Here is a 26,138-nt window from a genome sequence, read left to right on the forward strand (position 1 = left end):
CTTATAAATCCTTTTCTTTCGTTCAAGATTTTCTTTCCTCCTTACCAGATCAAATTCGAATTTTTGCATGTAAAAATAATCACGTGTGTATAATAAAGGCTTCGAAAAGTGTCGAGTTTTAATCAGAAGGAATTACAATGTTCCTCTCTCTTCATTGAAAATTTAAAACGTGTATTTTATATTTCAATTTTTTTTATAACACTTTTTGAAACCATTTGTTATCAATACTCGAACTTTTCTTAAAAAATTTTGTAATTAACCTGTACAAACTTATTTTGAAACGAGCATGAAATACGTAAATTCGAGTAAGCGCACTTCCTGTGTAACATTTAACAAATGCTCTATGATGAAAAACGGATCTATCTTCGCCGTTAATCATCATCGAAGTGAAATCGCTTCCGGATCATTCCCCTCGAGGCGAACGTCCCGTCGAACAGACTCGTAGCCACCTTCCGTCTCCACTTTGTTTTCGATTGAAAACATCATGGCGATTCCCACATAAAACCCCTCGATGAGTATTTAGCCATCATACGGCGAGCAGCACCCGCGTTCTCATTGGAGATCATGAAACTCTTGGCGGTGCTATGCGCGCTGATGATACGATGCGCCGCGTCAAAATCATGGAACAACGATAGTAAGGTGAAAGCCTTGTATATGCCTCGACACCCGATGTGACTTTCTTCTTTGCCCGTCAGGTTATTCGGAGGAGTTCTTCGTGTTTAACTGGTTCGGATATTTGAAACGTTTGTCCTTGATAATCCTGATGTTGTCCGGTATTATCCTCTACTATATTCCGGAATCACGTCCACGTGAGTAAAGGAAAAAAAAGAGAAAGAGTAGACGTAGTAAATGCGGAGTGGGAGGGACAGTTGTATAATTTCTGATAATTATAATTGTAAATTTTAAATTTGAATATTCGAAGGAAATGTTTTATTTTATTCTAATAATCATCGTGGAAGGAACGTTGTGCTTGTGTGGTAATATGTAATTGAAAGGGAGGGGGGGAAAAGATATTTAAGCTATTAGTAATTAATAATTCTAATTTATTCCACGAAACATAATTTTTTAATCAAATCAAAATTCGCGAGAGAAAAAGTATTAGCAAATATTCAACGAATCAGATATACATTTATTCGAATCTTTATTTGAATAAAGATATTTTTATCCTCGTAACTACTTAAATAACCACGAATGGCTTCAACAGTTCAAATCCAATGCAAGTATTTATTTTCCGCGAATTTTATCCACGAGTTGTAATATTTATTTTTCCAGATGCTCGTCGAATATGTTATATGTTGATCGATTTCACGGCAAACGGTTTAAAATCTGCACTGAGCGCCCGCGAGAGCGAATATCTGTACGAGAAGATTAAATCCAAGTACGATCGTATTCGATACGAGCATTCGCTCGCTTCGCAGAAATGCATTGCGCCGGAAATTCAAGATGAGAATGAGCATATCCATCGACCCCACAAAAGTATCTCGAAAAAATCGAAAGTCTATTTGGCCGACGATATGATGGGGTCAGTGAGGAAATTTATCGAATTTTACAACAGCGAACGATGTATTGTATCGAAATATTTCTTTTAAAAATGCCGTTTTAATTATATTAATTGTATTAGAAATAAGGAGAGGGTAAGGAAAAAGCACAAGGATCGTATCACGTTGTCCAAGTCACGCCACCTTCGCAGCAGTATGAAAGATATATCTATGGGCGATTGCGCGGAAATCTCCAAACCGATCTATTTCTATCCCGAAAAATTGGACGATTTTCAGAAATACGTGAAAACAAGTTTGTCCGGTTTGAAACGCGATAAGAATTTAGAGAATTACACACTTTTGATCAGGTATATAATTTATTATATATCATCGAACTTTTACTCTTTTCTTTTTTTTTTTGCTATTTATTATATTTTTCTATTTTTATGTTTTTTTTTTTTTTTCGTTTATATAAAGCGAACTTATCACAACAGATTTTGTATATCTAGATAGACTGTAATGCAATGTAATTTTTGATTTCCAGCAAGGTGCCTCTATCGGTAAAAATGGGTCGCTTCTCTTCCGGCAAATTTTTGCGGCAACAGAAGAATACGTGACGTCACATTAGCATCCCAGTTCCACCGTTAAATTAAGCATCGAGAATCGTTTTTGGTAGAATTTTTCAATGTTCGTCAATGATTTGTCGTTAGTTAATATGACGTCACGTGTTCTTAATTCTAATCACGAAATTCGTTACTTTTGACGGTGGTTAATTCCAATTTGTAGTAAAAAAAGAAATAAACATTCGTATACAGATGATTTTTATCGTGTTTTTGTTTCATTCGTTGCTTTGATTAAACTGTTGATCTTTTGCATACACGGAGATTATTATTTCTTTATCGTCGCAAAAAATTACTTTCCTCTCGAAGTGTCGAGAAAAGGAATTGTAGTGCAAGAGGTTAACACGTGAGCGAATATATAAAATAAATGTAACAATTTGAGATCGCGAGAGATTGGCATTGCACTTCTTTAATTTCCTGCGAATAAAATAAATGAACGCACAAATTCAATTTTTAGGGGAGAGTTGGCGAATATAACTCCGTTTTAAAATTTGTTCTTTTACAGTGGAAATCCGCAACAAATGGCGTTATTCGATCAGAAGTTCGATAAGGAAGACATGGTGATTGTTCAAGATCCGTACATGAAAGTGGAGTACAAGGAATGCGGCACTTCCACCGACAAACTGTCGGCGAAAGTGGAAGCCTCAAGCTCGGAACAAGAGGGACCAACTCGAGACCTTAACGAGAATGTAATGGATCCTCCAACAAATCGAAGAATTTATAAGATTTCGTATATTAAAAAATAATAATAACAATTTAAAATATTTCCTAACAATTTAACAATTTTCGCGTTTACTATAATTTTATCCTATTTTCTTTCTTTCTAACGTAGGACATGGAAACATATATAAAAGAAATTGAATTCAACTCGATTCCGGAAAATACCGGATCTAGATATTCCATGAACAAATTGTTGTATCAAACGAGTCAATGCCAATGCGAACAAGATTGTTGTAGACCCAATGAATATTCTTTCGGTTCTTTGAATAATAAAACAGCTATGTCAACGCAGTATTTGTCCGAGGTAAAAGAAAAGAAAAAAGTACGTGGAAATAAACGAAACAATTGTTATTAACAGGTGGCATTCTCATTACATAAGAATATCATAATTCCATAAAGCATCATTTAAGATCGTCTCGAAGCTCGATGAATCCAAAACTGCGTAAAGTGTCGCAAGAGAATGAGAATCTCTTTACATCTATCGATTGCAATAATCACATGGATAATTGTCCTATGAAGCACGTTAATTCGAACACTCGAAGAGTTGATTTTAGAGAGGACGAAGTGCATAACGAACCATCCATTGAACAGGTATTAAGTTATTATTTATTTCATTCGCGAGAGATGATTTTGAATATGACTTTTTCTTTTTTTTTTTTTTTTGAATAGAAACAAGCGGAGAACAGATATTTTGAAAATATAATCAAATCACGGAAAAAAAAGCCTAGGAACAATGAATCGCCGAGTGGTTTCTGTTGCAACGATTTTTCATATCTCACTGATCGAGGAGGAGAAGCCGACGACGAAAATTCTCAACATATGGAACGACCGATTCGAAAACACTATCTCGATGAGAAACCTCAAAAAGAGAATACCTTGTTGGAAAGTTCGGACGAGTCGATTTTGGATTACTGCGAAGGACTTGATATGGAGCCTATCCTAAAAAGTATGTTTAAAAATTATAAATTGGAAATATTACTGCAGAATCTTTGATATAATAAAATTTTATTTTTCTCGCGTATATCTTTTCTTTTTAAATTTTCAAGAATGATTTATTATGATGTTTGAACAATTCGTAGAATATCTTTGAAAGTTGAAGTTACTAAAACTGTAAAGATTATGTTAGTCTCTTCAATATTTCAAAAAAAATTTATCTATGCTCTACATATGTGCAAAACGTTATTAAAAAGAGATTTCATTAAAGAATGAAATAAACGAAACTTGAAAGTTTATTTATAGTATTCGATGAAAATTCAACGAACAAAATTATCATGGCCTTATTTTTAACGATCCAGATCGATTGAAACCAGCCCTGCTACGAGCGGTGAATTGGATCTTCGGTGGTTGCCCGGAAGCATCGAGAAAAGCGGCGTTGAAACGAAACAAGATCGAAAAGGAAGGGAACCAAGAGACCGACGAATGGTTCCTGTAGTCAAGGGTGTTGAATACCTCGTCGCAAATCGTTTCACACCGTCGGCAAAATCGTGATTCTGTCGCATCGAACATTATCCATTTCACATAGTATCCCATCCCATCGATCATTAAATTTGCGAAGTTTATCCATAAATTTAAAAAAAAAAAAAAAAAAAAAAAAAAAAACATTTTGTTCGTCTTTAATTTGAATAAATGTGGGTTTATCGTTCCCCCCTTCACGTTGCTTATCTTAACCCATGGGAAACAGGATGCGAACCGGGATCATCGTTTAAAACTCGAAATAACGACCAAACCATTCGTGTTTCCGCGAATCCATTAATTCATAAACAGATTTTCTCTGGATTCCTACCGCGCATGCATCCGGAAGTGCGCGAATCGAAGAAATCGTTTCGCGAGATTTGCATTGATTCATTTCACAAGGTTGGCCACGTTCTCCAAGTTAATATTTACAATAGTATTTAAAATGTTTATATATTCGTGGAATATCTTTACAGGATCGATCCCAGAAGTTTGAATAGAATTGGAAAAACATACAAAAAGAAAAAAGAAAACGTTAAGAGCTTATTCATCGAGTTACGAACAATTGAATACGAAGCGAGACGCGAATAGAATAAGATATCCCTATCTCCGTTCCACCATCGCCTCTCTCCCGTTCCTGTCTCGCTTCATCCAATCATACCCGCGACTTGATAAATTAAATGCCTCAACCGACATTTTTTCCTACACCAACTTTCGCTCGTTTCTCTCGAAACTGTTCCACGAACAATATTAACCCCTATACAACATTCTCTCTCTCTCTCTCTCTCTATATATATATATATAACACTCGTAGAGACGAATCTTTGGACGCGGAGTTTTTGGCTTAAGGAAACGCGTGTTACCGAGTTTTCGAAACGGGCGACCTTCTTCTCCTCCTCCTCCTCCTCCTCCTCCTCGGCTGGTGCGCGCTCCGCCGCTGCCGGAAGTGGATATCGCGTGTATATACGTGGCTTAAGAGCAATAAAGGAGGGCCGGACTCGCCGAGCCGCCAAAAGAGAATGGGGAGAGACAGTCGTGCGGAGACCAAGAGCCGCGTCGGATCACGCAACGGAATCGCGAAATTCTCAGGAGCCACGTGACACGTGACAGAGAAAGAGAAGAAGGAGGACGAGGAGGAGGAGGACGATCGATCGTTTCCCTGTTTTTCTTTTTTTTCTTTTTCTCTCCCTCTCTCCCTCTCCCTTCCCTAGTTTCGATAATAACTAAGCCGCTTGGATTTCTAATATCGATCCCTTCCGCCCTGTTTCGCGCGGTTAACCGCGTACCTCGCCTCCCTTCGACGAGGGAACCTCCGCCAAAGGGAACTTCCAACCCCCCTCCCCCGACAGTAGGAGCGAAAGTATCGTCGCGAGTTCACGTGTCACGCTCCGCTCTTTTTTTTTTTTTTTTTTTTTTTTTTTCCCTCCTTTCTCCCGTTTGGAAAGAAGAGTTTAAAGAGAAGTCGTGCCCGCGATGGCCGGCTGTTGCGCGAGTTGATAGAAAGTGGATATAAGCGGCGTGGAATGCTCGAGGAACGGTACATCGGTGTGCTCTAAACGATTGGTGAGTACGCAATGGAATAAAAATAACGTCGATATTTTTCTCCTTCGATATTCTCGCCCTTTTACCTGTCCACTCGATTCGTAAACAAGGGCCAACTTTAATTAAACAATATCACTTAACTGACTCTCGTTTACGCCGATTTCTCGTTAACGAAATATATGAAATGTCATACGCACGTATTTTTATTTTATTTGCAATCTATCTATAGTGTAGTATACTTTTATCTATAGTGTATCACGTATTGATATCGTAATTGTAATTCTGTCCCCGTTTTACTTCGGTTTAAGGGAGAATTAGGCGGAACACGTGAACGCGCAAGAACAACATGCAAAGAAAATCGGGTTGAACCGGGCGCGAACCCCGATTTAATCCGACTCGGTTTAGATTGGCGACCGAAACACGGTCAGTCGAGCCTATCGGCTCGGTTCATCCGTAACGCGGCTCCACACGCAGGGATCCGGTACATTGTTAGACGCCGGAGTAAATTCCTTGAATTCCACGGGACATGTGCGAACTGTTCTATTAATGTACCCATCACGGGTTCCCTTCTCTTTCCTCGGACGACCACGGGCGACGCGCACGCACCTCGATTCCCGCTCTTTCTCCGCTGCTGTTTTCTCCAAACCCCCCCCCTCTTCCCCTCCCACCTCTTTCACGTACCCGGCGCCGCGCCGATGGAACAGGAGAGCCACGGTGTATTTAAACTTTCGATCGAAGGGGAACACGAGGCGAATGCCTCGGCCCGGATGGACCCGTTCTCGCCTCGATGAAGAAGACACGGGACACCCGGTAAATGGGAACCCGAGTTTACGATATTCGTGCACGTCGAATGCAGTCTCGAGGATGGAGGAATGTAGAGATTGGTGATTGAACGAACGAGAGGCTGGATAATTCTCTCTCTCTCTCTCTCTCTCTCTTTTTCGTGTTTTCTCATCGTTTTTGTCTCGATTGAATTTTCGTTTTTCTTTTAATGTTGCGGTAAAATTTTAAGGATTTAGTGTTTTATATTTAATTTTCATAGCATCTAAATTTTATAATTATATAAAAGTTTTACTGAATGATACGATAATACAATAGAATGCATCTAATTAATTAATATGTACACGGTTCAAAAGTTTGGATTTATTAAATTATATTTTTGAAACAAAAATCTTTTGTAATCACTTATAATATTTTAAAAATTTCGATGTTTTTATTTTGTGCAGATACATTTTTCTAGTCTTTCTCTCCCATCTAGATTCTACGATTCACGAAATAATATAACATTTTTTTGTCTAACAAACTTCCCAAATTACAAATATTATTTTACATGTCCTATTTCGTTGTAATATCTAAACTAGTAGTTGTTTACAACTTTGATACTGAATAATATTCAAGCATTAATATTCACAGATCTTTAAATGCGTTAAATTTGTTTATGGTTGCTAGCCGATATCGAGCCGATATATTATTAACCGGCCGCTCTCGAGACCACAAATTTCGACAATGTTTTCCTTGGCAGATGCGATCGTTGAACACTGGTCTACCTGTGTCAGTGTTCGAATATTTTACATATGAAATTCGGAAACGTTATCGGCGACCGTGGAAACCGGCCAAGGAAAGATGTAACCGTGACAAATTTTTCCTTGGTCCTCGGCCACGCGTGCGGAAACCGCATAAACACGCGCACCTCTCGTTTCTGCATCCCCTCTTTCTTCCCCATTTCAATCTCGAGTTACACAGTTATGTTATACACTTTGTGCAGTGTCAAATGCGCGGAGTATGACGTCAAATGCAATTAGAGGTATTCGGAGGAAGAAGAGTTCGTTATGCGAGGTGAAGGTGGCTGTGATTGGGGCGCCAGGTGTCGGCAAAAGCGGTGAGTATTACGTTTTTATCACGAATCTTGCTCCATCTCATTGTCTTTTGTCTCAGATCGAAAGAAATGTTCACCTTTTTTTTTTTTTTTTGATTAAAATTTAACATATTCTTATCTTTCGAAATATTTGAATTTTTTAAATATTTTTTAAAAAAACTGTTCTAAAAAAACTCATATATAAACTTTTCAGAGAAGTACATGTTATTAATTTAATTATGTGGCCTGATAAAAATAAAAAATTGATGAAATTGAAATTTTTTAATAGCGTTCACACAACGAAAAATTAATTATTTTTGTATGTTTAATGTATTCGTGCAAATTTCGATACACTTTTATACGTTTCAATGGAAGCCACGTTTCGATGGAATTGTTGAAGAGTAAGAGGAAAATAGGGAATGTCTATTTTTGATTGGTGGCTGAAAGTGATGAAGAGTATATTTATATTTCAAAAATTGAAGAAAGAAAAAAGGTATCAGATTCCGAGATACATCATCGTTTTAAAAAATTTCTTTTCTTCAAATCAATTTTTACTTGATCTTCGAAAAGACCGGAGTTAAAATCGAAATTTTGATTTTCTCGATAAATTTGCTCGAAATATTTCCCGCTCATTCCTTTTATCCACGCAAATTATGTAAAATCCGCTTTTACTTTCAGCGTTGTTATTCTGTTTTCATCGGTTGACGTGCTTACAACGCGAGCGTTTTCATCTGAATTTTCACTCGACTCGCTTTCGTGAACATGCTAATGCACGTGGTAACACTTAATTTTGTTTTTAACCACGACGATAACGAGCGTGACATTAACCATAATCTTCTCTGGATACAATATCTTGCAGTCAGAAGATTAATTCGACCGAAGAAACGTTCTAAATGGCGAATGATCGCCAACAGTTTCTTGCAATGCATATGTATTATCATTATATTCGTATCTCTGCTTTGTAATATCGATATCGTGTACGATATTATGATTGAAATTTAATTTTAACCTTGATTTTCCTCTCAAAGGAAAACTTTCGTCTTAACGTTAAAATAACAAATTATTAACGTGACGTATCTTATTCATCTTCTGACAAACACATCCTTTTACATCATATTTTTTATAGCAAATTTAAAAAAAAAGATGCACAGAATGGACAAAACATGTAAAACTGTATACTTGTTGATAACGAAGCAACCTCTTATTATTAGACTTTTTAACAATCATAATCGACTTTGTAATAAATTTTTACAATTTTATGAGCTTCGTATAAAATTACGTATATGAACAAGAAAAATCATAAAGTAAGAAACGAAACACATTTTAAGTTTTCGTTTATTAATAGAAATATTATTAGCGATAAAACGTTCGATTGTTAAATTATTTCGAGCTCGCGCAAGAGCGATCGAAGGAAAGAATCTCGAGTCCAATTAATTCAAGTACACATGTCCACGCGATAGATGTGTGTACGATAAACGTGGTTAGGACCCTGAGAGGAGCCAACCGCGCGTATTTTTGGTAATGGCACGTGTGAGGCATAGGTGAGTACATAATCGGTTAGGTCTCGGCAACGTTTCACACTGACCGCAAAATATTCGATATATAACTTAACAAATTTTATTATCGAAATTCCTTTGAATCGTCGTTTGATTACGATTTGAACTATTAGATCCTCGTGTCAATTTAAATGTTTTTTAAATAAAATAAACACAGACAGAAAGGAAACGATGAAATATATATATACATATATGGTCTCCTATATGATTCAACGTTTTCGTTCGAGCGTATTTTTAACTCGAACAAATAATTGCTCGATTCGTCGAAAGAAAGGGAATAAAGGCGATTCGTGTATTCGAGAATGATTCTCGTGCGAAGAATTGGCACGAGAATCGAACTTTTAATGATCCGTTCGAGGGAAAGCGTCCAAATGATGCCGTTCGAATCCTTCGAACGTAAATACATCATCGATAAATTCGTCTCGATTCCGAAACAAAACGAATTTCCGAACGATTCTGTCAATCCAAAGATAATGCTCATCCGTAAACATTTCGAAAATCTCCACTCTGGCCACTCGATTTTTGCTATCTCGAGAATTCTTTATTCTCACTTTATCAATCGTTCGCGCCTCGACGCAAAAATCCATTTCTCCTTTTCTCTTGGAAATTTGCGCATCGATATTGCCAATACCACCGGCCTCGATTCGAATCATTGTCTTCTCGAAGGTTGCTCGGATGAAACTCGCCCGCGTGGCGCTTATAAAGCGGGTCAACTTTACATTGTATTTAAGACGAAACACACCGTGGTGACGTTTAACGTTGGTGCAAGGTTTTGTGGCGCCGTGGCAGGTTCGAGTTCGAGGTAAAAATAGTGTGGTGTGCCTCGAAGCGGGTCACTAGGCTGTAGCTCTCGTTTCTCTCGATTGGATCGCGATATGTCGGCCCGCGTGCTATCGTATCGTGCAAGATCGCGTATACGTTTTCCACGATATCAGAATGGAAATTGATTCTCCTCCCTGGAAAATGGAGGAGAAGAGGTTTGGAGGCTTGGTTATTTGTGCAAAACATACGTAAAAATCGATATCCTTTGAAAAAAAAAAAAAAAGGAAGAAAGAATTATTTGTATTTTTCCTTCTTTTTTTTTTTTTTTTTGCAATCAGCCTGCGCCCCAAATAAATAATTCGAGCCGATCGAAATGGGACACACGACTGTAAGAAAATGTAGGTTGATTACTTTCTAACACACGTGTGTGCATGGAATTTGTATTGACGAATGCACAATCTAATACATGTCACGCTCGTAAACGTCTGTCACGTTTAGATGAGCGGAATAAATATACAGGTAAAGTAGAAAAGTTGAATATGAATACTAATAAAAATAAAATCGAATCGCGTGTTATTGTAAACGTGTACGTTCTTTGTATCAAGTAATTCACGATCTCGTTTTTCCGTAATTAAATATAAGAATATAATGAATTACGATTTAAAAAAAAAAAAAAAGAGTTTCAATAACGCGTTCTTCTTAAATTTCAGCATTGACAGTGAGATTTCTAACGAGGCGGTATATCGGGGAATACGATCACCAGTCAGGTAAGGGATATCTCGATTTACAATTGGCGGCGTGCTCGCGATAAGACGGCGGCCCCCTCGATGCGGTGTAAATTACAATGTGAATGGTACAATAGAATGACGCGTTTTTTTGAAAAATTGCCAGCAACTGGTGTGCCACCTCGGGGACCGTGGTATACTCGGCCTGCGCATACTTTGGTCGTCCGCGTCTGATCTAAATTTATCGAAGACGAATTTGACACTAGAGACAGGACGGATACTAATGCGAGGTTGATATTCGAAGAAAAACTTCTTCTTTTGTACAAACGGGGAGGCGCGGGTAGGGAGGGAATAAGCGGTTTCCTCTAGCGAGCACGTGCTTGAATCGAGATCTAAAACTAGACTGTACTGGAAAGATCTACTTAACGGCCAAGGCGGCTACCTGATCTCCCTGTTGCAACGAGTTTTAGCGGTGAAAATTTATTATGTAATTTTTCCTCGTCGCATCGAGGATGTCGAGCAATCAAATCGTTGTGCACGTGTCTATAACTTGTCGTTGGTGTTAACAAATTTCCCTTTTTTTTCTTGTGCCAATTTTCATTTATTCTATTTTCTTCTTCTTCTTCTTTGTTTTTTTAGAAAACAGATACAAACATGAGGTGTTAGTCGATGGCGAGCCCATCCTCTTCGAAATTTTGGACACCTGCCCGAAGGTAATACTTTTATCGATGATCAAAGAGAGATTCGAGTCAAGTGGTTTCATTAACAAAAAGAAAATTAAAAATACACTTTCCTTCTGCTGTTCCATTTACAGAGCGAGGACGAGTTACCCTCTACGGAAACTGTACAATGGGCGGATGGATTACTTTTAGTCTATTCGATAACGGATAGGGGATCTTTCAATTTCGTGAGGAAGGCGAAAGAAACTCTGGCGGTGGTTGATCCCGAAGCCGCTATGCCTCTTGCCCTGGTCGGGAACAAAGCCGATATGGTACACTTGAGACAAGTTAGCACAGAAGAAGGAGAAATACTGGCGAAGGATTTTGAATGTTGGTTCAGCGAAGTATCTGCCGCGGAGCAGGTATGTTTTTTCCTAATTTTCTTATCTAAGATGTAAGATCTTTTTTATACACGAACTTTACTATTGTAAATACGTTTCTCCAGGTCACACAAGTTGCCGAATCTTTCCACGAATTGTGTCGAGAGGTTTTGGCAGCAAGAAGAAGGAATAAACAATCTTTATTGGATAGAATGCTTGGTAGCAAAGCAACGCGTGCTTATTCACGAGGTAAAAGTGATTCAGCGCTTCCGAAAGATTAATATATAATATATATATATATATATATATATATATATATATATATATATATATATATATATAAAATTATACATTTTTACTTATACGTATATCGTTTCGTACAATTTATATTATATACAAATTTTATAAAAGAATCGTTTTTAAGGAAATTTATGATGTAATCTTATGGATCAAAAAGTAAACAGCACATAGTTTATCATATATGTGTGTGTGTACTCGATATTGAAAGTTTAAGTACCAAAGATTTATGTAGCATTGTGTAATAATGTTTTTGATTTATATGATATTATACTATGTAAATGATATGTAATACATAAATTTTAGAGATTCATATTTCAATATTTTGTCAACGTGTAAGCAAACAGTTTTTTAATACATTCTCGTGTTTTCTAATGGAAAATTTTATAGTTTTAGTATGAATTAATCTATGTAAAAATTTAATGCAATATATAAAGTATTTAAGTCAAAATTTCATATTTTATCGTGTTATAACATATAAAAATTGTATAATTTGTTCATTTTGTAAGGCTGATTACAAATATGTAACCTATGTGAGTATAGTTTAGACGGATATGAAAACATAAAATAATTAATCTATATTTATTTTGTACTTATAATGAAATTATGACAATAAATATTTTACTTATTTATTATATCACTGTGATATGTAACACTAAAAAATCTTAACTTCAAAATAGAAGATTTTTCTTATTTAATAATATTCACGTAATAAAACATTTTTAGTTCTCTTTATGTTATAGATTCATTTTATATACAAAATTAGAGAAATATTTATTTCGCATCGTCATATGTTTCTAAAACATCTGCTAAATGTTCATTATCTCTTGGTTTTTTAAATTGTTTTCTTTTACTAATAGGTTTTTTTCGTTTAATCGGAGCAGGTTTTTTAGGACCATGATCTTGCATGGATCGTATTCCTTGTTTCTCTAAATACTCATCGATCTTTTGATCATCCATTGCATCTACTGCAACAGATCTCCATAACTTTTGAAATTCATCGTCTATTGGAAATTGTGCAGTCTTATCATTATAAAATACTATCTTTTTTTTATCTAAAGGTCTTGTTATAAATAATATTTCATTTTGTAGACTCTGAAATTGATAACTTCTTATAAAAATTGCTGTTATATTATATTAACAGTATCAGAACTATCGCTTTTCTATTTACCTTTAAATGTTTATCACAGTGAGGCAGACTTTCTTGTATATCTTCTAGTAATATTCCACCGAGACCTTTTAAATCTTGTTGCTTTAATAATCTTAAGAGAGATTTCTTATCTTTAATTTTATACATAGCTTTAAATACAAATCTACCATCTGAAGTTACTTCTATCTTTGGATTTTTAACAAGAGCTTCCGTTTGAAGCCATTGTTTTACCTGATATAAAATTTTGTATTTTTATATATGATTATATGACATCGATATATTATCAAATTTACCTTTGATCCAACATCTAATTGATTTGTTTCATCTAAAATTTCTTCTAATGTTAAAGGATGATCATCTCCTTCTTGATGCCTAGCTTTCATATGTTTTACAATTTTAGCTAGAACACCAAATTTATATTGCGTACTACCAGACATAGTTTTGTAGTTGACCATATCCAATTTTGGTCCGTTAGACACAGAGGATGGTTTAGGTTTTTTCTTAAAAGGTTCATCTCGTATATCTTTTTCTTGTTCTTTTCTCTTCTTTTCTATGCTGCAAAAATAAAGCTTATTACTTGCAATATTGCATCAAAGGTTATGTTCGTATAGGTTACATTCAAAATTTATATTTATAATTCAATTGGAATATTTAAATTCCGAATATTACAATAACAGAATGTTTTATATTCTATATATATTTCAAACATAATTTCTACTTATTGTAAAAATAAATATGTTTCTATAAACTTAGAGGTTAAGAAAGAAAAACCATGGATAATATTTACGTTGGTGTAGTAAGAGCTTTTTTTTTAAAGAGCTCTCGCTCTCGGAGTAATGCTGGATCCATTGTATTATAAAATTTAAATTATAAATTTTAAAATCCTTTTTTCGTATATTTTAATAAACTGTCACTTTTGCCACATTCTAAACGGATATTCTACCAATCAGAGATTCTCAGTTACTAGGTTATATTCGTGCATCCATAAATGAATTTTACTGCGCATGCGCCTACATGTTTTCGATTAATCGTTTCATAATTGAATTATCGAATCGTTTGACAATTTCAAATATCGAAATACAGTGGCACGAAGAAAGTCAAACGGTACAGTGAAACGTGTGCAGTGTCTATAAATCGAAAAAATCGTATATTAATAAATTGTATATTTAATATTTGTATAAATTATATTAAATTATACGTGATTTTTGTTTCTGTGAACAAGTCAACATTGATATTGTGATAATCTTATTTGTATAAATAAGATATTCGTGACTCGATCTCGTGAATCTCTCGATCTCTCAGCCACGCCATTACATATTCGATAAAATACAAGCTAACCATTTAAAGTTTGTAATTTGAATTCGATATTGATCGTTGCAATGAATTTATTTTATGATTTTACACAAGTGTAAAAGTTTTTTATGATGAATAGATAGTAATTCTCAAACGTGTTCCTCTCATCCTGATATCTGTGATATTTTACGAGCTATACAAGCTGGTTTTCTTTGCTTCGCGATTTTACGAACGCCACGTCAAAAGGATAAAGTAACCACGGCTTTAAAAGCAGTTTCTTCCACATGTTTAAAGAAAGCGGATAGAAAGAACACATTGTTCTCATTGTTTAAGGTAGAATTTTAACTCTTACATAAAGCGAGGATTGACGTATTTATTTTATCATATATTATACGATCGTTCTATTTTATTTACGCTTTATTTCTATAGAGTCCATATAAAATTTCAATTTTTATTAATTTTAGAGTCTCTATTTTCTCTTATTGATCGTTTACGTATCGATATTTCAATTTTCTAAATTCGTAAATAAATTTTTCTCCCATTTTATAATCTAGTTAGTTATAATCTAGTTATAATCTAGTCTATAGCTATAATCTAGTCCCTTTTTCACAAATTTCCCATAATGCATGTAAAATTACCAGCCTTGAACATGCATGTAAATTTTTATTTCCCGCATTATTAAAACTCGTGATATGCATTTGGACAAACTTTCTAATTCTCCCAAAAGCAATTACGATTTAATCGAAACGTACAATCGAAACGTAAGAAATCGTAAGAAATCACTGGTTGTACGCACGCATACATTGTCACAGTCAACGATATTGTGAAAGCAAAACAATTGTTCGATAACGTAAACATCATTCCGAGCAGATTTGCAACGCGTCATGATGTTTACATTCGATAACCCGTTCCATAACACTCGTTATCACTTCCTCGCCTAGGAACGTTCCCGTTTCTATCCCGTTTCGATTTTTTCCATTTCTTTCGTACCGACCGAGCAACATGACCGGGCGTGCATCGGTATCCGCGACAGAGAAAGTAACAGGAAATGCCGTACACGGGGAACGCGCGCGGTGCGCTACGATCGTAACATGCGCGTGAAGCGTGCGCTTCAAGCTCGTGAACAGAGACAGAAGAAGAGGGAAAAAGCAGTTACAGGAGTGAGAGAGGGTGTACGCGGCAGGGTTGTTGGTTGGTGGAGATGGCACGGAGACCGGGATCTGCAAGCAAGGAGAGAGCGGAGGCAGAGGGGGGGGAAGAGAGGATAGGGAAGAGAAGGGTGGTAGGGCTGGTTAAATGACGGCTAGTCGGTGGCGCGGGGATGAGCGGGCGGCTTCCAGTGCGTGGAAGAGAGGGATGCTGGGGCGGTTCAAGCGAGATCGAGTTCACGCCAAGTGAAGTACGGCAGTTTGTGTCAGACCACGGAGCACGGAAGATGCTCCCGGTTGTTTACGGAACGGGTGGACCGCCCTCGTCGCGGTGGCGGCGCCGCGCCACTATTTTTCTCGGTTCCGCGTCTGGAAGCACAAGTAACATCGTGAATTCCTCTTGGATCATCAAGCCAACATCCACTGCCACCGTGATGACCACCGCATTGGGCCTTTTAATGGTATTGCTGCCCGCGGCGTATCCGGAGAAGATCTCCATCGGTGAGTGAGTTTCAAATAATCGTTCAAATAGTGTATTGTCGTTCGTCGATCGAATTCGCGAAATGGCCGTGAAAGCCACGAAAGGGGAACGGACGAGGTGCAAGGAATCGTTTTGCGACCAACGTTCCAACGATTATGGAGGGTTGTTGCACTCGACTCCGACCTGTACGTTTCTATTCAACGATGGATGGAAGTAAATACTCTCTGTTCTTGATGCACAGTTGCTACCGTTAGCGTGAAAGCATCTGCACATGATTCTCTTTGACGCTGTGAGAGGGGGGAGGGGGGAGGGGAATATGGGAGGGATCGTGTAAATAACGCGTTTTTCATGAGAACGAACGATCATCTCGTCGTTTCTAGAAAACGCGATCGCTTCGCGTTTGATTTCGCGTGTATTTATTTTTTATGAAAATACACGTAACCGTAATAAAGTAAACAGTTATTCAGGTAGAGATGAAACGGTAGTAGTTATTGTTGTTTTAACTTGCTATGCTATTTCTAGGAAAGGTAAATGAAAATCTTTAACGTTACGGTAGTTTGTTATGATTTTTTGAAGAAACTATGGTTACAATTAGGTGGTAGGACGTGTTTACAGAGTCGTACATTAAGAACATTCGAATATTTATGGGCAAGGTTGTTATAACGTATCATGTGAGGATCGAGTATCCTTAGAAGTTTTAAATGATAAAATTATCAATTTAATTACTTTTTTATACGCGTGAAATAACATTCGTTTCGTATTAACAGAAAGGATAATATAAAATCTAGGCAAATATTTATATTTCTATGATAGACGTGGTTATTATTACTAACTAACCCTTTTTCCTTTCTTTCTTTCATTAAATAAATACACGCGCATTTTTTTACGAATAGATAGGTTTGAATAAACCATCTGATAGGAAAATCGTGAATGCAAACTCGCGATAAAAGTGGCACGGTTGTTCAATTCATCATTGATTACATTTCTGGTTGGAATAACTACGAGCATGAAAATATTCATTATTTATCCAACCGTTCTTCGTTAAAAAAGATAACGAGAGGGAGCGTGTTTTCAAAGCTTCGAGGTATTTATCCGACGTCATAACAGGCAGCCTATTTTTCCAATCTTTTGTCAATCAAAATTACCGCTTTCCTATCCGCGTATACAAATTCAATAATCAAATGTTACACATTTGTGATTGTACACACAAATCCTTCTCCTGTGTATCCCGGCACAATTAATTCGGTCCAATCTTTATTTCAAACTCTCTCTCTCTCTCCCAGACTTAATTAAAACGAGTTCAAAGTTATTTCACACAACACAGCGGCAACCTTAATATTAATTCTGCCACCGAGTGACGCCATCACGCATATGCGCATCTGGAAGCACAACTTTGACTCAGTACAAAGTACGAGCGCGATTGTAAAATAACGTAACGATGAAAATATTAACGATAAAAATATTAATATATCGTTTATTGTATCTTCTCTCTCTTCTCTCTCTCTTTCTCCTCGTCCCACCCGACAACTTTCCCACGAGAGATCTAAAATCGGTCGCGAAGATCGTCCAGCATCGTGGAAAACCGTGATATTCGGTTAAAAGCCACCGGTAAGGATTAAGCCGTCAATGCGGCTCAACGTAACGCCGGAACGTTGTCGAGAAAAATGACTGGAAGGGAGAAAGATGAAAAGAGGAAACTGTCGTGGCCTCGCGAGGCAAGGTACGGACAAGAAAGGACAAGAGACGAGAGATGCCGTGAGGAGGTGGATAACGTAACGGAGAAAGTGGGCGCGAGAGGGGCGAACAAATGCAGAAACAGGGGTTGGGCGGGTGGATAAGAGGGTACGAGAGTGAAGTGGAGAGAAGGCGAGACAGAATAAGACGGAGAACGGCGGGGAAAGGGGAGGGGGTAAGAGAAAGAGAAAGGGAGGAAGAACGTTGAGCGAGGAGTGAATGATGAATGCCTATAGAAATATCGGTGTCCTTCTTCCCTGCCCGCGTAAGGCATGCAGTTAGAGAGAGAGAGAACTAGCGGCTAAGTCGACGAAAAGACGAGGGAGGAGGTCGTGGCACGAGAGATGGTGGTGACGAGGACGAGGATAGTTGGAAGGTTCGTTCGCCTTGGCGAGTTATACTTTCTTTGCTACTCGAAGGCCACTCTCTCTCTCTCTCTCTCTATGCTTCACTACTACCATCACTCGCTCTGTATATTTTTATGCGGAATTATGCGAAAACTCGTGGCGAAAATATATCAACGCGTCATCGGTACTTGACCTCGCTTACGATCTCTCTCTCTCTCTATCTCGGTCTTCGTTCGTCTTCGTGGATCGCGACACGAGATAATTTTTCCATTTCTGGTCGATTTCTTATTGCACATATGAAATCGAATCTTTTTTTTTTTTTTTTTTTAAATCGTTCTAAAATCAAAATTTCGAATAGGTTCATGATAGTATTCTTATTTATTTATTTAATTTAGCAACTTAGATAATTTTTGCCATAATTTTAACTCATTTACTTTAAAAATAATGTGATAAGGATAGAGATTGTAAAGATCCAGTCGATAGTTCTTTTTATATTCGATTAAACCTAATACCCTGTATGTACAATCCTGTTAAAGTTTTATTCTGATCATAAACCCTTCTATAACGATAGATTAATTGCCTTCGACGATTTTTAACATATACATTATTTCACATAATGAAAATCTATATTGATCTATATAGAAAAATTTCGCTCGAACGAAAAATGATTGATTTAACGAATGCGCGTATCAGAGCAAAATCAATGCTCGAAATTTCATCTGATTTTTTTTTTTTCAAATACAATTTAAAGAAAAATTTACAATTTACAATTCCCGGACAAAATTACATTTGACAAATGGAAAAACGAAATTTTACAGATCGATTTAAAGCTCTTCTCTAATAAAAAAAATTATTAGTTTTATATACATATACAAGTATTCGTTAAATTTTCGATGGTGGTTAATTTTCTTCTGGTTCTGTAAATTCTCTGGATTGGAAACGTGCTTCGATACGGTCGCTACAATCTTGTCAACATTTGAACGTTTATATATCAACAACCGATCGCTATTATTTAAAATTTCCAAGCAGCATTCGCTTCGCTGATACGTGTACAACAAATACGTCATATCAAAAAAAAAAAGAGTATTCAAAAATTGCATTTTAACCAACTTTTCCTCCGATTCGGATTGTTTTCATTTTTTATTTAACTCGTTACTTGTTTTCATCCGTCAAAATATCCAAATATTCTTCCTCTCGCGATAAATTATAATTTCGTTCATCGCGTTCACGGCGTTCTAATTAAAATAAATAGCACAGATTTGCGTGGATTCCGTCCTCCTTGCCACCGATGGTGTAATACGTAATACGCATCCCTGGATGGATAAAATTGTTTCTCCAGGGATCATTAGCGTACACTTTCGAATTCTAGGGGAGGAATTTCGTTGGAGATTCTTTTTTTTTTTTCTTTTTTCAAACGTGAGCGCGTGGAATCGCGGTCAAGGTTCTACGGTAAAGAGGAGTGGGATTTTTTTAAACAGTTGAACTTAATTGCGAATTTTACTTACGTCGCGCTTACGACGTCCTTACGCTGATGAACAAAGAAGACGAAAAAAATTCCATTACACTCACTTGCGGCAGCCACCACCTGCCTTTTCACCTTCCCTACGCTTTTAATGTTTTATTTTTTCAGACCTATTTTGCCGTCGCCCGTAACATTTCCACGAGCTCGTTCAATTCAACCCACTTCCTTTGACAGGGCCTTTTTTTATAGTTAGATCCCGGTTGGATCTTACAATTAGTCAGAATTCTAAAATTAAGACCATCCCGTCCCAATAGTAGTAGAGACGAGACTTTATTTATCTTGAAAAACTGTATATGCGTTATACAACAAGCGCTTCAAACTAGTGTTAGATCTATCGATCTTGATTCGAAAAGATCAAGTTTTAATTCCAATACGATAATTCTGGCATCGTTAAAAATTGAAAATTAATTTGATTTTTTAATATTGTTATCATTTGATAGGATATCGTATATGTGGATGACAATCAATAATATCTCTCAACTTTTAAAGACGTGTTTCATTTTTCTAGAAAGATCTACATTATAGTTATTCTTCTTAAGACGTTCGTTTTGTATAATATTCAAATTATCTTTCTTTCTTTAGCACAATCCCAGAAAATTTCTATCCTACAATCTTTTATCTTTTACAAAACGTGACTTCTCACACCCATAACTCATCCAGATTCGTTATAAAATTAACGCGATCACACTTTTCGAGCGCAAATATTTCTTTTCGATACGAGTCCATCCTTGACGAATGCTAGGAACTCCGCGTTATATTTCACAATGAGCGCGAATCTCGGTTGAGGATCGAACGAGAAATTCCAAAAATTCCCGTGTAATCCAATGCGAGACACGAGGGGGGAGGCGAGGGGAGGCGAATTATAGAGCGGAGGTTCTTCCTCGAATCTCCGCTTCGGCGAAATGGAATTAGAACGGGCGTGGAGTGGTCGAGCGTTTGATTCGTTGGAAGACAGAAAATTTCCGTCTTCCAGCTATGCTGCGCGCCGGTTGCCTCTCGTAGCATCTCGAGCGACGCGGGCAAAGGCGGGACGCCTTTGTGGAGGAAGATAGTGGTACCTACCACTCAAGCGACCTGCCGTCCGACTAATGCGATTAATAGCGCGCCGCTATCAGACAAGGGAGACAGGCTTGCCTTCCGCCGTATCGTCCGTGTTCATCGTTGAAGAATTTGCCTGTCGCTGGTAAATTCGCGCGCGTCGGGACGAAATCGAATTTCAACGCATTCCGTGGCCGAGGAATTAGCGATCGAGGAAAAGAGAAAGAAGAAAACTTTATCGAGAATTTATAAGAATCATTGTGAATTATTTCTCTGTGAAATCTTTCTTCTTTTTACGTATCGAATTTAAGAAAGTATTCGCTAAGTTAGGCATAATTCTTCTGAATTTTTTTTATGAATTTCGTTATATTTAAAATTGATTTATTTCGATATTGGTATTATATAATTGAAAATGAAATTTCACAGAAATAAATTCAATTCTATTTTTAATAACAATTTTTATACTAATTATTACATTAATTTTAATAACAAAAATTACTTATATTGAAAAAAAACATTAAGGAAAAAAAAATAATTTCTAAAAATAATTATATCTACAATTTACCAACCCCCGTAAATATTAATTTATACATGAAATTTTGGATCAATTCTTGGAATTTTTTTAATAATCCAAATTATTTCTGGATTTATTCTATCGTTCTACATAGATGTCTAAAGTAAAATCTTAAATCTCTTATCAATATTTCTCGAATAACATCTAAATGAATATTTCTTATCTATAACTTCTGACAAGATAATAAATGCACGTGTCCTTTGCTCGCTTGTATACAAAATATACGCAATATACTTGTACGAAATATTTTTCAATCCTCCAATAAATCTATTAGACCCCGCACACAAATGATCACAAATTTGATCGTTACAGCATTAATTCGTGGCGCATAGTTATTCCTCGCAAAAGGTTTGGCATTCTGCGCGATTCCGCGAATGTCTCGGGATACCGTGGATGCCAATTTATTATTCGCATAATCGGGCCGCGATCGGGCCGCCCGTTATTCGCCGGCCGTGTAATGCGAGACCGGCTCGGCTGTGTTTCTATAATTGATGCATCGGCTCGCCTATTAGAATGACAAAACCCGCAGGTCCGTGTACGGCCATCCACGCGTATCCCGCCTTGCTTTTGAACACGCCTCGATATCTCCCCAAACCGTGCTTTACAATAACGCGCGAAGTTAGTCGCCATTCAACTCGATCGATCTAGGAGGAGGAATCGGCTGTCGGATTGAAATTAAATAATCCAAAATTCGTGAGGTTGTTATCGTTATTTTCATCTCGTTCCTTCCATGCTTGCTAATTGCATCGATGATTCAAATATTACTTCCATTTCTATTTTTAGTCGTTTGTGTCTATAATTGTTTTTTTTAATATCGTGGTTAGATATTATTCGTTAATTCTTTGTGTAATTATAGTTTGTTTATTTCGGGTAGAATATCGAAGAGATAAAAAAACCTTTTCTTTTTTTTAATAATAATAAGTAAGCGAATTAAGAAAAAATAAAGGAAAAGCGAAGAAGTGTTTGTTGATAAATATTTATCAATTCGATAAACTGTAAGATTCGGTGAATAAATCCAATTCTTGAGGAATTTTTAATTTTTAAAGCAAAAATATGGAATAATTAATCTTGATTGAGATTATTTTTATTATATTATATTATTTATTTATTTTCTAATTTTCATTGTACTGTAGTTAGAAAGATTTAAATCTAGTTAAAAAAAAAAAACAAGAAAATACAATCGAATTCGCTTCGATATTTTACAAAAAATACTATTTTACATGGGTATACAGGGTTTGTTTGGATAAAGATAGAAAATTTAACGGGTGATTCTAGAGACTAAAGTAAATACAGAAGTAGTATCGTACAAAAATAATCGTTGAAGTTTATTCTTCGAATCATAAACAATTGAATTCGACATTAGACGAAGCGAGACAGAGAGTAAAATGGGACGACACTATCTCCATTTCGCGTCATTAACCGCAAAAAATTAAATTGCTTGGTTGGTTAAATTCAATAAGTAATCGACGTATCGTTTTCGCCTCGAGAATCATCCTTTAAATTTTCTACCTCCTTCATCCCGTGTAAAAAATAAAAAGAAAAAGAGAAGAACATTCAGATATCACTTCATATCACATCTCATCGACCATTTACAACGTACGTATAGGAATTTCGAGCATCGATGTAGCACACTGCTTGTTCCAGTTATGACGAAGTTGCTCTTGCCCGTGCGGGGAGGGTGATAACAGCTTTCTCGCGTGCACCGTCGAATAGAATCTTCGATGGAACGCATTTTGTATTCTATATAGAGTGGATAACTTGATTGATAAATTTTTTTTAAACCGAATTCGAAGCATTAATCGAGACGAAATACGGTTTTCCTTTTTTCCACAGATTCGATTATTTTTATCTTCGCACGAACATTTTTTTATTCCGTATAATGGACCTTTGTTCAGCTAAAATTATTATTAGTCGTCCACTAGTTATTGTTTTCGCAGGATTGGATAGAAAAAAAAAATAAAATCCAATACAATTTTATGTTTTTGTCCAATCATTAATATAATCGAATGTAATAAAAAAACAATTTTATATATTAAGAAAAAATTAGCAAATAGTATAAACTAAACTAATTAAGTATCAGATCTAAAAATAATCGATTCATCTAATTAGTAATCTTAAATAATTACTAATTAATTGAAGTAATAAACTGTGTCCATACAAAATTATGAAATAAACAATACGTTATTTAAAATAACATCATACATTAATATAACAATTCATTATCTAATTTTAAAATAATAAAATAGGAATTACCATTATTCTCGCGTGCACCGTTGAATAGAATCTTCGATGGAACGCATTTTGTATTCTATATAGAGTGGATAACTTGATTGATAAATTTTTTTTAAACCGAATTCGAAGCATTAATCGAGACGAAATGCGATTTTCCTTTTTTCCAGATTCGATTATTTTTATCTTCGCACGAATATTTTTTTATTCCGTACAATGGACCTTTGTTCAGCTAAAATTATTATTAGTCGTCCATTAGTTATTGTTTTCGCAGGATTGGATAAAAAAAAAAAATAAAATCCAATATAATTTTATGTTTTTGTTCAATCATTAATAAAATGTAATAAAAAAACAATTTTATGTATTACAACATTAAAAAAAAAAATCAGCAAATAGTATAAACTAATTAGTATCAGATTTAAAAATAATCGATTCATCTAATTAGTAATCTCAAATAATTACTAATTAATTGAAGTAATAAACTGTGTCCATACAAAATTATCAAATAAACAATACGTTATTTAAAATAACATCATACATTAATATAACAATTCATTATCTAATTTTAAAATAACAAAATATAGGAATTACCATTATTACCGATTCGAAAACGATCAGCCGAACAAACCGTGGCTTCTTTCTTCGAAATATTTTATATTCGAGGGTATTTCATACGATGTCATGTTCGTTGTCGTTTCTCCACCGTGTGATTGTCGGACGTCGGTATCAATGGGATGTACATATACCTACCTGTTCCGTATCGGAAAATAATGTTACTTCGGCGTGGCACACGAGCTTTGCGGTATCTCTGAGGCGGAATACACACCCACCATTACGGGCAATGTAGCAATAGCAGAGAGACACGGCCAAGAGTAATCCGATATTACCGAGCCGCTTTTCCACATAGAGATGGGGTATGTCTTTGGCGGAAGGCATCCTCGGGGTTTTCAGGGAGCCGGTGTCGCCTCGTTGTAACGGAAGATACGCTCAGTGGTGTAGCTACGCGATAAGTCGTACATACGCTTTGTTAGGTCACCGATATCTCGCAAAATATTTTTTTTTTCTTTTTTTTTTTCATTCCTTATCTCTTATTGTAAGGATTATATTCATTCAAATTATGGCTTATAACGATCGTGAATAAATATTTCTGAAGTTGAAATTACTCACATATGTTTCTTAATTCATGCAATATGATTTCTGCGTTCTTAGAGATTTATTTGTTAATTATTTAATTAATCTATTTCCTCGTAAGATTGCAATCTCGTTTAACAATAATGTAATTATCTTTGGAGAGCAGCAATTATTTCTTATATTTTTATTTTCATTATTATATTCACTTACATTTGTCCTATAAATAATCTCATTTTAAAATTGCTCCAAATGTTAATATACGTAATCTCTGTTTTCAAAAAATTTTGCAAAACAGATAATGATCGATATCTTTATTATAATTAATATATTTTCATTTATACGGAATGTTTCCAATAAATTGAATACTATTACATATTCCATTTCAAAAAGAAAAACAAAGTAGTCTACCATTCATTCCTAAAATTTTCTCTACTTTAAGTAATTGATATATATAATAAAAAAAACGATGCAGTATCACAGAGTCACATAATCAAACGCGTGAAATCAATTCTGATCGCACCTGAATAGGATTCTCAACAGCGTTAAGTGGCATCTACTATTCTCGCATTAATTCGACCCAGAGAATAATGTTACCTTCGACACACAGTGGCCGATACGTATTTGTTTGACTCGTGATTCCATTGCTTTATCATTAAAACGCACTGTGTACGGTAATTTTGCGCATAAAATGGCCGTGCCACGTCGAATTAACGATGCCCCGTTTTCTTCTTGTAACTAAAGAGAGAGAGAAAGAAAGGAAAAGAAAAGGGAAAGATAAAAAGGAGAGGAATTTTTCTCTATCTTGGATATTTATCTCGCGAAAGGGGATACTTCACTTTGATGTTTCCCTTGAAGGACAGGTTGGGTCGTTACGAAACTCAAGTACGAAGTTATGCGACTCCCCCGAAAAAGAAACTGTTTTTAGTCTCCTTTGCGACGGTGCACAACCGCGAAAATTTTTACCAGAGAAGAGGGTGGAAAGAAAGGAAGAAGTGGTGAGATATATATATATAATATTGCAAGAATTAGATGTATTTATATTAATGTATTTGATAATGAAAAAGAGAATTCGTATATATACATCATCATTCGACAATCAAAGAATTGGAATACGAATTTAATATACTCCTTTCCTGGATGATATAATCAATCAGGCCGAATTTATACAAAATTTAAACGTACAAAAGAATCAAAAAAAGAAAAACAACGTTCAAAGTACATCATATATATATAAAATCATTAATCACGAGTGCACCTCAGATCAGAACAGAGTATTATAAAATAATTTAAAAAGACACTAAATCAATCAGTATCTATTAAATCGTGGGGATGCTTTAAAATTATCGACTATATTGCGAACAGACTGATACGAAGCAATAAAAAAGAAAAAAAGGGAAGAAAGAAAAAACGTGGGACGAATATTCGAGCAGAGAGGGACGTAACGA

At 35.8% G+C, this 26,138-nt stretch overlaps 5 protein-coding genes across 10 annotated transcripts in view; 4 read left to right on the plus strand and 1 right to left on the minus strand.

The window, feature by feature from the left end:
* The first annotated feature begins 109 nt into the window (after positions 1–109).
* LOC724313 lies at positions 110–3,188 on the plus strand. The gene is made up of 6 exons (XM_026441903.1): positions 110–634; positions 696–809; positions 1,273–1,522; positions 1,622–1,846; positions 2,604–2,787; positions 2,931–3,188. Exons 1-6 carry the CDS (start codon positions 565–567, stop codon positions 3,171–3,173), a joined length of 1,086 nt encoding a protein of 361 aa, XP_026297688.1. The 5' UTR covers positions 110–564; the 3' UTR covers positions 3,174–3,188.
* On the plus strand, positions 2,861–4,379 carry LOC113218906. Its single transcript, XM_026441902.1, has 3 exons — positions 2,861–3,409; positions 3,488–3,764; positions 4,114–4,379. The coding sequence occupies exons 1-3, from the start codon at positions 3,245–3,247 to the stop codon at positions 4,248–4,250; spliced, it is 579 nt and encodes a 192-aa protein (XP_026297687.1). The 5' UTR covers positions 2,861–3,244; the 3' UTR covers positions 4,251–4,379.
* Positions 4,380–5,264: 885 nt separating this feature from the next.
* LOC102655814 (ras-related and estrogen-regulated growth inhibitor) lies at positions 5,265–12,361 on the plus strand. 5 transcript variants are annotated; one of them, XM_026441896.1, is made up of 6 exons: positions 5,265–5,833; positions 7,578–7,691; positions 10,696–10,752; positions 11,350–11,423; positions 11,525–11,791; positions 11,875–12,361. In XM_026441896.1, the coding sequence occupies exons 2-6, from the start codon at positions 7,595–7,597 to the stop codon at positions 12,028–12,030; spliced, it is 651 nt and encodes a 216-aa protein (XP_026297681.1). In that variant the 5' UTR covers positions 5,265–5,833; positions 7,578–7,594; the 3' UTR covers positions 12,031–12,361. The 5 variants fall into 5 exon arrangements, with proteins under 5 accessions (XP_026297681.1, XP_026297682.1, XP_026297685.1 ...); XM_026441897.1 differs by lacking the exon at positions 5,265–5,833 and adding an exon at positions 6,121–6,622; XM_026441899.1 differs by lacking the exons at positions 5,265–5,833; positions 7,578–7,691 and adding an exon at positions 10,294–10,383.
* Positions 12,362–12,614: 253 nt separating this feature from the next.
* On the minus strand, positions 12,615–14,189 carry LOC724355 (transcription initiation factor IIE subunit beta). Its single transcript, XM_026441895.1, has 4 exons — positions 13,984–14,189; positions 13,490–13,751; positions 13,218–13,427; positions 12,615–13,141 (listed from the first exon to the last, which is right to left on the minus strand). The coding sequence occupies exons 1-4, from the start codon at positions 14,043–14,045 to the stop codon at positions 12,821–12,823; spliced, it is 855 nt and encodes a 284-aa protein (XP_026297680.1). The 5' UTR covers positions 14,046–14,189; the 3' UTR covers positions 12,615–12,820.
* Positions 14,190–15,771: 1,582 nt separating this feature from the next.
* Positions 15,772–26,138, plus strand: part of LOC411220 (glutamate receptor 1) — a 274,056-nt gene continuing 263,689 nt past the window's right edge. For both annotated transcript variants that reach the window (XM_006565109.3, XM_006565108.3), the window contains exon 1: positions 15,772–16,138. In XM_006565109.3, coding sequence (XP_006565172.1) covers positions 15,811–16,138 — 328 coding nt within the window. In that variant the 5' untranslated portion in view covers positions 15,772–15,810. The remainder of the gene's footprint in view (positions 16,139–26,138) is intronic.

This window comes from Apis mellifera, linkage group LG7 (genome assembly GCF_003254395.2).
Source record: "Apis mellifera strain DH4 linkage group LG7, Amel_HAv3.1, whole genome shotgun sequence".
In the NCBI taxonomy this organism is placed as follows: domain Eukaryota; kingdom Metazoa; phylum Arthropoda; class Insecta; order Hymenoptera; family Apidae; genus Apis; species Apis mellifera.

Bases quoted from the DNA above. Each gene is read 5' to 3' on its own strand.
- LOC724313 (XM_026441903.1), top strand. From the start codon at position 565: ATGAAACTCTTGGCGGTGCTATGCGCGCTGATGATACGATGCGCCGCG. The intron at 635-695 runs GTAAGGTGAAAG...TTTGCCCGTCAG, and splicing joins AAAATCATGGAACAACGATA to GTTATTCGGAGGAGTTCTTC. The intron at 810-1,272 runs GTGAGTAAAGGA...TTATTTTTCCAG, and splicing joins TATTCCGGAATCACGTCCAC to ATGCTCGTCGAATATGTTAT.
- LOC113218906 (XM_026441902.1), top strand. From the start codon at position 3,245: ATGAATCCAAAACTGCGTAAAGTGTCGCAAGAGAATGAGAATCTCTTT. The intron at 3,410-3,487 runs GTATTAAGTTAT...TTTTTTGAATAG, and splicing joins ACGAACCATCCATTGAACAG to AAACAAGCGGAGAACAGATA. The intron at 3,765-4,113 runs GTATGTTTAAAA...TTAACGATCCAG, and splicing joins TATGGAGCCTATCCTAAAAA to ATCGATTGAAACCAGCCCTG.
- LOC102655814 (XM_026441896.1), top strand. From the start codon at position 7,595: ATGACGTCAAATGCAATTAGAGGTATTCGGAGGAAGAAGAGTTCGTTA. The intron at 7,692-10,695 runs GTGAGTATTACG...CTTAAATTTCAG, and splicing joins GCCAGGTGTCGGCAAAAGCG to CATTGACAGTGAGATTTCTA. The intron at 11,424-11,524 runs GTAATACTTTTA...TTCCATTTACAG, and splicing joins TTTTGGACACCTGCCCGAAG to AGCGAGGACGAGTTACCCTC.
- LOC724355 (XM_026441895.1), bottom strand. From the start codon at position 14,045: ATGGATCCAGCATTACTCCGAGAGCGAGAGCTCTTTAAAAAAAAAGCT. The intron at 13,428-13,489 runs GTAAATTTGATA...ATTTTATATCAG, and splicing joins AATTAGATGTTGGATCAAAG to GTAAAACAATGGCTTCAAAC. The intron at 13,142-13,217 runs GTAAATAGAAAA...TATCAATTTCAG, and splicing joins ACTGTGATAAACATTTAAAG to AGTCTACAAAATGAAATATT.